This window comes from Camelus bactrianus, chromosome 11 (genome assembly GCF_048773025.1).
Source record: "Camelus bactrianus isolate YW-2024 breed Bactrian camel chromosome 11, ASM4877302v1, whole genome shotgun sequence".
Lineage (NCBI taxonomy): Eukaryota > Metazoa > Chordata > Mammalia > Artiodactyla > Camelidae > Camelus > Camelus bactrianus.
Window position 1 is genome coordinate 21,998,579 of NC_133549.1, and position 11,256 is coordinate 22,009,834.

Consider the following 11,256-nt stretch of genomic DNA (forward strand, 5'->3'; position numbering starts at 1 on the left):
TGCGATGGGCCTTAGGGAGAAGTACCAGTTTCCCTGGTGGTCAGAGCGGTGGGTATCACTTCCGCTGTGTGGCTTAACACTAGAGAACCCGGCTTATCCTAGAAACGCAATTGGACTGGTTCCATGAAAACCACAGAGTATTTATTCTACAAAGGCAGTTAAGACACTGAGAAGTTCAAATTAATCACAAATTCTACCAGTAGGTTCTCCAGGGCTGGGATGTGCCCAGTCATGTTTGGTATCTCTCACCAAAAAAAAAAATTTCTTGTTTTAAACAGATTTATGCAACTGGCACCACAATACTATTTCAGTAATCTGCCTCCTAGTGAAAGTAAGGACATCCTACAGCAAGTAATGGATCATCTTTCACCCATTTCAACAATGAAAAAGGAACAGACAGTGTGTGAAAAGTGCCCTGAAACTACTGAGCAAAGATGCACTGTGCAGTGACTCTGCAGAAGCTTCTACACAAAACCTGATGTGCAATAAAACCCCCAGAGGGAGCCTGACGGCGGCCCACCGGCGTGACGCGCAGACACCCGACGGGATGGAGGGCGCCATACCCCACACGAGGTGGTCTTGAAAAATAACACTTTGTATATTATTTAAAAATTAAAAATAGAAATTTTTATTGAGTTCTTTAAATTACTACTCCATGTTTTTCTTCTTATTGGAAAAGTTTTTAATCAACCATTCTTAATTTGACCAAAATTTTAAAAAACAAAGATATTTTGTAAATGTGTCACGGACACGGTGACAGAACCCTGCTTTTTGTAGAGGACCTTAATCTGAATAAATCCATGAGTTTTTCAGTAAGTCTCCACTGAGTCTTCTGGTCATTTTACCAAAACAAGCCCACCACTGTCCATGGGAAATGGGTTAGACAGATAGATGTTCTTTCAGTTTATCCATGATTTCATTCATTTTGTCACCCGGAATTAGCATCACAGTTCTCAAGGGCTTCATCGGTACATCATCAAAAGACCATCTGCCTCCCAGACACGTGTCGCTCTCCTCCTGGACTGAGTAGTTGAACTTCAGGATTGCCTTCTAAACCAAAAAACCATAAATTTAAAATTCAGACAATCTAAAAGCAAAACTAATTTAATCAAGAACAAAAAATACCATGTTTGGCATGTATAGGAAGAGTGACAGCTAAAGGAAGTAAAACATAGAATCAAATAAGCTTTACATGGACAGGCAGGCAGAAGTTACAGAACACTCCCCAACACAACACTAAGGCAACTATACTTCAACTAGAAATAAATACAATAAAATAAATGTGTTGCCTACTTTAAAAAAAATAACCACTCACCAAATAGATTTTTAACCTACAAGAGGGGTATGGAATGAGTTGTCCCATTTCTAAGAGGTTTGCAAGCAGCTAAGTAACAGTAACACCACTGCCCACTTTTACACTGTTTATAATTCTAATTTCACTCATTCATAATCTCATCTGATTCTCAAAATAATCTTGTGATACACAAGTGAAGTTAAGACTCACAGCATCTGACAATAAGAAGAATCATCTTTAAATGCTGATCTTACCCACTGTCCCAGCTGCTTCCTTGGCATAAAGCTATTGACAGGTAAACGTGCATGACCAGGCCGTCTTAAAACACCCACAATACGTCCCTGAAATGATCTACCTGAAGTGCTGAGGCATACTTTTTTTTTAATTTCCAAATATTTACTTCCTGGAAATCAAGGTCAGAGCTGAAACTAGGATGCTTTAGTCTTTAGTGGAAGCCTTAAAAGTAATGAGTGAGATCATCCAATTCAGGAAAACATATCCTTCCTCAGAGATTTCTGTAACACGTTTGAGAGGAAGGCCGCATAAGAAAGTATATTCTCTGGCATTTGGGTGTCCATTCACGGCACAAGCTTTTATAGAAAGTGCTAGAAATCCCACCAGTGGGATGACATCCAGGACTCGGCACAGAGCAGCATGTGAGTCAGCACTGGGAGGGCAGGGTCCAGCCCATCTTCCACACCAACCAGACGATGGCCCTCATCTCCCTCAGACTCAGTGTCCCCATCTGCAAACCCAGGCTAGTGTCCACCTCCCAGTGTGGCCTGAAAGTTACACATCCTATGGTGAGCACGTGCTTGACGCCTGACTGCTGTCGGCGTGCTCGGCGATGACCTCCCCACCCTCAGTGTGACTAGCTCTTAGCTGCGGCAGACACAGGTTTAGAAACACAACGGCCACACCTGAAGGACTTTGACATGAAGTGGGAGAGTAATAAATCCTGATTATCATCAAGAAAATGACATCTACACAAGCAGATGAAAACAGGAGAGTCTTACCTCGTAGAAAAACTCCTCCTCCGCATTTGCAAACATTAACTCAGCTTTCTTTTGGTTGCTCCATTTCTTTTTGGAATTGCTTTTTCCTGCTTCCACAAACGTCTTGCTGATCAGAAGGTAGAAGCAACACCTCCCACATGGCTTGTTGGTTTTGTGCGCCTCTGCTAATTCTTTCCTACAAGGAGACACACGAGGTTTGCCTGCTGGGTCAGGAGAGATCCACCGACAATCCAGAGAACAGAGAAAACCAATGAGGCCTCTTCACTGGGCTCTGCTGTGACACAGGCTAACAGAGAGATGTTAGATGGAAAGCAGTGAGTTTTCTCTACGTGGCCAGCTGCACTTTGTAGATTATGGCAGTGCTTTTTAAAACTAACAGTCTGACGACGCTCTGCGATTATGCTCTGAGTTGTGGATACACAGCTCCCAACAGATGAATGTCAAGTTCACGCAACATCGCTGCTCTGCCTACGCTGAGGTTAAAAGTACATGAGAAGCTGGATTTTCTAAAACATTTACTGACCTGAAACACACAAAGGCACGTGGCCAGAACCAGTTCCATTAGAACATGTGACTACTGGGTCTCCAGTGAGCAGCGTCTGGGACTCCTTTCTGACCTACTGCACGAACGGCACAGCAAAACAGGCCCTCAACTTGACCACAGTCCGTAAGACAGCAAGGAAGCCTTAACTTTTTTCTTCCTTTAAATTAGACATAACCCTGTGCATCGAGCTAAATAAAAATGTAAAGAAGCTCAGAATAAACCACTTCAGCTTCCTTTAATGGAGCATCAGGAGAGAGCAGATCACCCTCCTCTGAAACCAAATGAGCACGAGCTCCAGCCGACCAGGAAGACGGCAAAGCAAAACACAACACACTTATGGCGCCAGATGGACAATCTGACCAGCAGCAGAGGGGTAGGTGGGGGAGACAGAGAAAGAACAAACCTAAAAAGCAATGAATCTATAAAGAAAAGATGGGAAACCTAAAGGTTTTCAGACCAGTTACATTCACACCAACTAGTTCAAGGAAAACCCCAGGCGCCGCGACCTCTGAGAGGCGCGACCCTGTGAAGCCCGGGGGCCTGCTGGCGACGTCGGCCTCCTCTACCTCAACCTCAAAGCACAGGCAATACCAATTCTTAGCTCTTCGTGCACTCCAGAGTATTTCTGTAGCTTGAAACTCCTGCATTAAAAAACCAAACAACAACAAACCCTGAGAAGCCAGAGACGCAGTGTCAGGACCATGGTTGCATCAGTCATAAATGTCCCAACAGAATGTAGGAGTGTTACTGTTTTTGTAATTATTGTTGTAGTTATTCAACATTTTATTCATGTTACAGAAATCTATCTGTGTAGAGGGTGAAAAACTTTGGTCATATGGGAATAAAAAGTCTAAATGAAACATCTATTTTTACACCATTTAAATCTTTAAGATTATTAAGACTACCATCATAGTGGTCCTAGTAATTAAAACACTTTAAAAGCCAATGACTGCTAATGCATGCCTCTCACAGGCTGTTCTTCCATTCTCACTACACTGTTCGTTAAACCAAGAGCAGAACCCTTTCTATACCAACAAACTCCATTTCAATCACGTTTCTGAATCCACCTGGGGAAAGAACTACTGTTCAAGGGCACTTTCCGAAGTCTCTTACTGAAGCTGCTGGTGCATGGGCAGGGCAACCTGCGGAGGGACGTTAATGAACCGCTCGCTTAGCAGGAAGCCCACAGGTTTGGTGGTGTCATTGAGAAGCTTGCCCAGCTGTTCAACCAAGCTCTTTTCACAGTTCTTCTCACAGAGGCGGAGAATCAACTCTTTAACTTGTTCAGCACATGGGGTACCCTAGAAACAAAGAGAAGGCTCGCTTTTTATTACAGGCTGTCACTTACAGGAGAAAACCCGAAGGTGAGAGCTATCACTGTTTATCTTAACAGGTAAGGGGAGTTTTTTGCCATGACCTTTAAAACCTATGTCTTCAGGGTTGACTGCTTAAGTATTTTTGCAAAAGTAACTCTGCCTGGTGTTTACCAGCCCATAATCAGTGGTACAAGGTTACTCTAACACTCAGACACACTGGATGGAAATTCTAGTTCATCTCATAAAGACAAAAATTACTGCAAAGTTCACTTAAAAATTAAGATAAAGTGTAGCCTGCATCTTATTCTAAGGAGGGTAAGCAACTGGTTCTTACTTTTTACGAGAACTGATCAATGATTCAATAAAAAGAAATGAATGAGCACACAAACAAATGTGCACCTCAACTTCAGGGAGCAATGAAGACTCAGAATCAAAGAAGAGAGCTGCAGAGGGGGCACAACAGCCCCCGGGTCAGCACCACATCAGACACAGCTCCTGGAAGGTCAACGGTGATTCTTTACACCACAGGCAGTAAATGACTTTAGCTGGGTGCAGATTAGTCAGAAAAAAAAAACCCTTCATACTGAAAAGAGGATCACAGTAAGATTTCACAAGAGCACATGTCCTTGTGGTTAATATCACTGTCTGATTTTTAAGGGCAGTTTCATCATGCATTTCATAAAATTAATTCTTTAGGTTTGAGCCTAAGGAATAACCATTCCAATGCCACCCAGTGAAACCAACCTTTCTTTCAGTTAAATTCAAAAGACTTATGAAGCCAAAAATCTCATCTTCATCCACATCATCATCGCTGTCTTCGGAAACATCCGTTTGCTATATTTTAAGAAGAAAAAAAAAGTTGTATTTGGTTGGGAAGAAGTGTAACACCAAGTCTTGGTATCTGGGCCTCATTTATCTTTTCACTTTTCCAACACAAACCTTAGAAAGGCATCGCAGACTAACACTGTGTGGTCATGCTCATGTCACTTTACCTCCTTTGATTCTGTCCTTTCTACACTCTGGATGATCTCTTTCTGCTGTAAACTTCTTTTTACTTAGATTCTTAAGACATTTTTCTCAAAGTACTATAAATCCAGAACAGGTAAAATCTCATGAAATAAAGCATTTGAGTCTATGTCCTAAGTGACTTGGCTGGAGCCAGCCATGCTTGTTTCTCTGTGGGCCCCCACCACCTAGAATCCACGCCTCCAGAGCCCTGGCCACGCAGGACCCCCAATGAGGGTGAACGGTGCTGGTGTGCCTCTCATCCTACCACATGGGCAGGAGAGAAGAAACAGGGGGCAAGAAAGGAAACGAGGAATTGCAGTGACTGCTTCTCATCGGTACCCACCCGGCCTCAAGACACTGATGAGCCAGGGCTCACATCTGTTACAGAGCACGTGCCACGTGCCAACACTGTTCAAAGCACTTTACACTCGGCAACTCATCTCGTTCACCTACTGCTCTACAAAGTAGGTATCAGGACCACCCTCAGCATCAGAGACGCACATGGAGGCACATTAAGGCCATGGTGGCAGACTGTATCTTCCGCAGATGGCCTCATCGATATATCTCCTATCCCACATTCTCTTCTAACAAAGTGACCTGGACACTCCTCCCACTGAGAGGGGTGGCGTCTATGCGCCCTCCCCATTAACCTGCATAGACCTTCGTGTCTGCTGATCAAGTGAATGGTGGGAATGACACTGTACCACAAGATGTCTTTCGGGTAGAGAGGCCCACGCCAGAGAGGGACTGAGGCCTGGGCCCACAGTCCCAGCCACCTCCCAATGGAGAGCCGGCACTAACCTGCCCTGCATGGGAGTGAGCCGTTTGGCCAGAAAATCCTCCAGGCCCGCAATGAGCCTCCCTGGCTAACGTGACCTGGAGCAAGTAAGAGCTGTCCTCACTGAGCTGTGACCACGCTGGAGAGTCACGAGCCAAACAGATGACCGCTGCTGTTCTAAGACCGAGACGCAGGCAGCCGCAAGGAACGGAAAAAGCCAGTGGAGGATAAGTGGCTGAGGCAGGATTCACCCCAGTCCTGCCCCCTCCTCCTCCAAAGGCCACCCCCCTGCTCTGGGTGACGCCACTCAAGGCTTTCTCTTCTCCCTCTCCTGTCACTCCTGAGTACCCCCGGCAGGCTCTGCTGCTTGCCTCACTCATCCAAGCAAGGCTGGTCCCCAGCGTCTGTCCCCGCCCTCCCTGGGAATCTCAACGCCCCAGTCTCCAGCTGCTGCTCAGTATCTCACCTGCACATGTCACAGGAAGATCAAATCCAAAATGTTCCCCTCCCAACCTCATCATCCTGCACGTTTGCTGTCTTGGTTCTCCAGCAGACACGTGAGAGTCACTGTGACTCCTTTTCCCCCAACTCTCAGACCCAATCGCCCATTAAGCCCCACCATGTCTCATCTCCCACACGTCCTGGGGACCAGCCCACTTCTCTCCCCACCTAGCACGACTACCCGGATGACTGCATTAATAACCCTGACCTGCTGCAATGGCCTCCTAACCAGCAATACTTTCCAAGTTGAATTTCTGGCCTGCTTGCTATAAATCAGGCAGAACTTAGGATAAAAAACTAATTTAATCAGAACAAACACAACTGTCCTGCTTACCTTAATCACACTCCCAATGTGGTTCTGCTGAATTAGGAGATCTGTTAGTTCTGCAGTGTTCACGGGAGCTTTCAGGAAAAGCTAAGAGGAGAAAAAAAATTATTTTAAATTAAAACTAAAGCATGATTTCTAATGAAAGTTCTAATTTCCATATTCAAATAATAATGAAATTTCAATGATTTGACCAGAAAGGTGACTCAGAAAAGCAATCCCAAGAGGAAAGAAAAAGCCCAGGAGAGTCAAAGAAGTAAAGGCACTGAAATTTGAGAAAAGGCAGTGGGAGGTCATACAGGAGGTGCTGGGGAGGAGGATGGACAAAAGGCCAAAGAATGTGGTGACCAGGAAACCGGAGGCTGGAAAGAAGGGCAGAGAACCAAAGCCCCCCTGTACAGCATAAAGGAACAAGCAGAAGCCGCAGGCACAGATTCTGGGCACCAGACGGTGCAGTCAGAGACAGGCTGTGATGTGACAGTCCCTCTACCCCACCAGGTCTGGGTATGAGTTAGAGAAAAACAGAAGAGTAGCTCTAGTAATTAAAAGATGAAAGGGAGGGTATGAGAGAACACAGAATACTTAAATGTCAGTCAGAGGAAGAGGTCTAGGAGCAGAGGCACAAACAGGGGAGTCTCCCAGGAAAAGGAGAGAACCCATTCCTCCTTCCAGGCAAGATGGAGAGGGTAGAAATGGGAGCTCTAAAACAGAAAAAATGAAATTTGACAGAACTTATGTCGAACAGCCTGGAAGTTCTCAGAAGAGCAAATTCATGTGTAATGAGTCAAAGACAATACCTGCTGCAGCAGTTTCTTAATCCCGTCGTAGTCATTATCTGAGATGGAATGAGCTTCAAACTCAATATTCACTTCCTGTAAATGACACACAAAACAGGTCATCAGATGTAACTCACCAAGATAGTCAGGCATTATCTTCCATTTGCAGATTTTTCCTTTCCCTCTACCTCCATTCTTTCTGGCTCTATAGCTACAGAACAGGCCAGAAAAAGGACAAGAAGAAGAAAGTGTTATCTAAAGAACTGTAACTGTCTAGGATTCAAAATAAGTTAACAAAGCCAAGACCGCCATCTGCACAGATAACAAAGCACCTTCACACCATCTCCTCTTTGACCCAAAAGCCTGAGAACAAAACACTCAGACTGACCTAGTTTTCATGTTGAGAAAGTCTGTTCTGGATAAAGCAAAGGAGAAATTGTTATTTACCTGACTGCAGTAAGAGTCAGCAAAGAACAAAATAACTTGAAAAGTCCCTGGCACGGCCGAGAGCTCGATTCAGCCCCTGGATATGAGGCTTCATTCACTGGGCCAGCACTCCCTCCGTACAAGCACTGTGCCAGGCACTCGAGGTGAAAAGGGGAGCAAAGCAGGCATTAATGATGATGCCCTTAGGTGGGAATACAGACATTAAGGAAATAAATATTCATGGAAATAAAGTTACAACTATACATGGTAACAAACACAGGTGAATGGTGCTGTAACAGCCTAAAAAAATAGGAGGTCGGAAATTCGGGAAATGCTTCCCTTAGAGAAGCAGCACTTGAGCTGGGAACTGAGGACTAGTAAAGAGAGTTCCTGGCACAGGGAGCAGCACGTACCAAGGCCCTGAGGCAGGAGGAAATGTGGTGAGTACAAGTAACTCAAAGGAGGTGCGTGCTGCAGGGCGCCCTGATCTATCTCTGTAAAGCAACAATAACAGACCCTAAGATGCAAGGCCACTGAAATACCCCGTAAGAAAATGAAAGGGTCACTTCATGCCAAAAACAAACCCCTAAATGCTTTTAAGTGTTAAATCAGCTCAGTCCTTGAGGATCCTAAATCACACCTTGATAAGCGACACCGAACTTGGTTGAGATACTGTATTTACACAGACTTCAAGTTCTGCAGGTTCTGGGACCTGCATCTTAGCTGAAGGAGGCCACAGAGGAAAACCAGACCTACTTGTGCCTTACCATCCTGGCAGTGCATATATTTAAGCCCTCTCTTGGCTATTAAACTTGCCAGGGCCTGGATATCAAAGACAGCTTACAGACTCAAATCCTGACTGTCTTAAGGAGGCTCAGCCAGATTGTGTGAGCAGCAAAACCTGGGGGGTAGAGAGTAGGGTGGGGTGTTCCAAACAAAACCAAATAACACTTTGTCACTATTCAGGTCTTGAAGTATTTCTTAAAAATAAAGAAATTCTGTAAATAAAGCTCTCCTAGTCTCTCTTTCTTGCCTAGATAGAAGCCTCAGACCTCTGTCCCAGGTCCCACAGCACCACCATTGCAGTAGACACCGAATGGAATATCTGCTCAGTACCCCCTTCCCTGGGGATGGGCTCCCCACCTATGTGGTTTCAGGGAGAAAGCCTTCTCTGTGGAACAGCTCTGCCACTCACCCCCAGGTGATTACAAATCAACACCAAGTACACTTAGCCCCTAGCCTGCTTGCTGGTGGCATTTTTTCAATTATCTGCTATGTGGAGGAGAAACAGAAAGAAAACCAGCTCTTTTAAATCTCAGCCCTAATCCTGCATCCACACTTCTCCAACTCCATGTTTACCACTGACTTGATTCCCCCATCACTGTCCCTTGCTTATTCTGATCCTGCCATATTAGCTGTCTTTCTATCCAATAACCATGAGGACTTTGGATTTTCTTATAAATGAAATGCAAAGCCACTGGAGTGCTCAGAGCAGGGAAGTAAGAACAGACCTACATTTTTAAATGATCTCTCTGCTGCAGGTGGAATAGAGATTGTAGGGGAACAAGAATGGAAAAAGGCATGCCAGATGAACGTTACTCCAGAAGTCCAGCCAAGAGATGGTAGAAGTGTGGACTAATGATTTTTGCAGAATCACTGATGTCACTGAAAAAAATGCACAACCTAAAAGTTGAGAATTATGTTTTATTCAGCGGACATTCTGAGGACTTCAAGCCTAGGAGGCAGCCTCTCAGATCACTCTGAGAGAATGCTCTGAAGAGGTAAAGGAGGAGCCAGGATATACAGGAGTTTTTGCAACAAAGATCAGGTAGCCAGAACATCAAAAGATTACTGTAAATGAAAGAAACCCAGACACCTCAAGGTAGGCAATTTAGCACTTTTCTATGTATGGAAAGATGCAAGAGTCTGGGCTCATTGAAATCATTCCTTTGATGTGCACCTTAATCATCTTAATCAGTGTCCTGTTCTTTTCCCATCCAGAGTCTCCTCAGCATGCACTGCTGGGGGTGGCTGCAGTGGCTGAGGGCTTTGCAGCCAGCAACACATTTGTCTCCATCCAGAGTTCCCGCAGGGCTCAACATCAGGGCGGCTGCATCGTGATGGTTTGATGGCCACAACATCTTTTGTTTACTAATACGGCAGGCAATATTCTTCATTCACACTGACGAGGAATGTCTGGATACTGAAGGTAAAGCTAACAGGATTTACTGACGTGGGATGAGGAAAGGGAAGGAATTAAATTAAACTTTCAGGTTTTGGATTTGAGCAGCTGGTGAATTGGGGGACCATATACAGAAATGACAAAGATTAGGAGCAGGGGAATTAGTGACAAATTCTGCTTTGGACGTGCTAAGTTTAGGATACCTGTGTCTTTGGTGTTAGAGAGCATTCAGTCCTAAATATTCATTCAACAAATATTAAGTACCCATAGTGCCAGGCTCTACGGTAGGAACTACTCTGAAGAAAAGAATCCAGTTCTATGAAAAAAATATTACCAGAACTTGGTTTGAGGGGCAGAAAGGACAGCTCCGTTGAGATCTGAACAAGGAAGGGGAAACACCGCAGGGAAGCAGCGCGGAGAAACAGGAGGCTTGCCTCGGAGAAAACGGACAGAAGGCCGCCGTCAGAGAAGGAGGCACCACGAACCAGGAGTGGCTGCCGAGGTGCGCGGCGGATGAACTCGGCAGGCCCTTACCGGCCTCGAAGGATTTGGGACTTTAGCCTGAGAACTAAAGGAAGCCACTGGGGAAGGTGGTGAGGAAGAGGACCGGGCCCACCAGGCCGGGGTAGGACTTTTGCAAATAACTTCTCTGGCTGCAGTGCGGAAAAGACCGAAATAGAACCTCAAGTGAGACCCTTTTCTCATCTCCGGTTTCCACTTCAGGACCCCCAGGCACGGGGAAGGCCGCACTCCAAGCAGCTCACACATTCACATGGCTCTGGGTGCCAGAAAGTTTTTTCCCAGCTACAAACCAAACCAGGGTCGCCTGTGCGTCTCACCTCGTTGACGATCTCGTCGTCTTCATCCTCTTCTTCGTCACTGTCTTCATCGTCTTCGTCCTCATCCTCGACTTCATCATCCTCTTCCTCGTCGTGCGTAGCCTGAACGCCCGCACCCACGGCGCGCCGCTTAGGCCTGGACGCCATGTTGCCGGCCTCAGTGCGCCTGCGCAACTTCCACGCTCCGCCCCTTCGGGCCCACCCACACAAGCCGAGGGGGTGGGAGATCACAACGAACCTCGGCCATCGGT

At 45.6% G+C, this 11,256-nt stretch overlaps 2 protein-coding genes across 3 annotated transcripts in view; one reads left to right on the forward strand and one right to left on the reverse strand.

Annotated features, from left to right (window-relative positions):
- Positions 1-818, forward strand: part of DHX32 (DEAH-box helicase 32 (putative)) — a 35,783-nt gene extending 34,965 nt beyond the window's left edge. For both annotated transcript variants that reach the window (XM_074373407.1, XM_074373408.1), the window contains one exon: positions 279-818. In XM_074373407.1, the coding sequence (XP_074229508.1) occupies positions 279-450 (172 nt within the window). In that variant the 3' untranslated portion in view covers positions 451-818. The remainder of the gene's footprint in view (positions 1-278) is intronic.
- BCCIP (BRCA2 and CDKN1A interacting protein) lies at positions 602-11,190 on the reverse strand. Its single transcript, XM_010952706.3, has 7 exons — positions 11,006-11,190; positions 7,580-7,654; positions 6,792-6,872; positions 4,915-5,004; positions 3,968-4,155; positions 2,311-2,485; positions 602-1,050 (listed from the first exon to the last, which is right to left on the reverse strand). The coding sequence occupies exons 1-7, from the start codon at positions 11,150-11,152 to the stop codon at positions 880-882; spliced, it is 927 nt and encodes a 308-aa protein (XP_010951008.2). The 5' UTR covers positions 11,153-11,190; the 3' UTR covers positions 602-879.
- Positions 11,191-11,256: the final 66 nt, after the last annotated feature.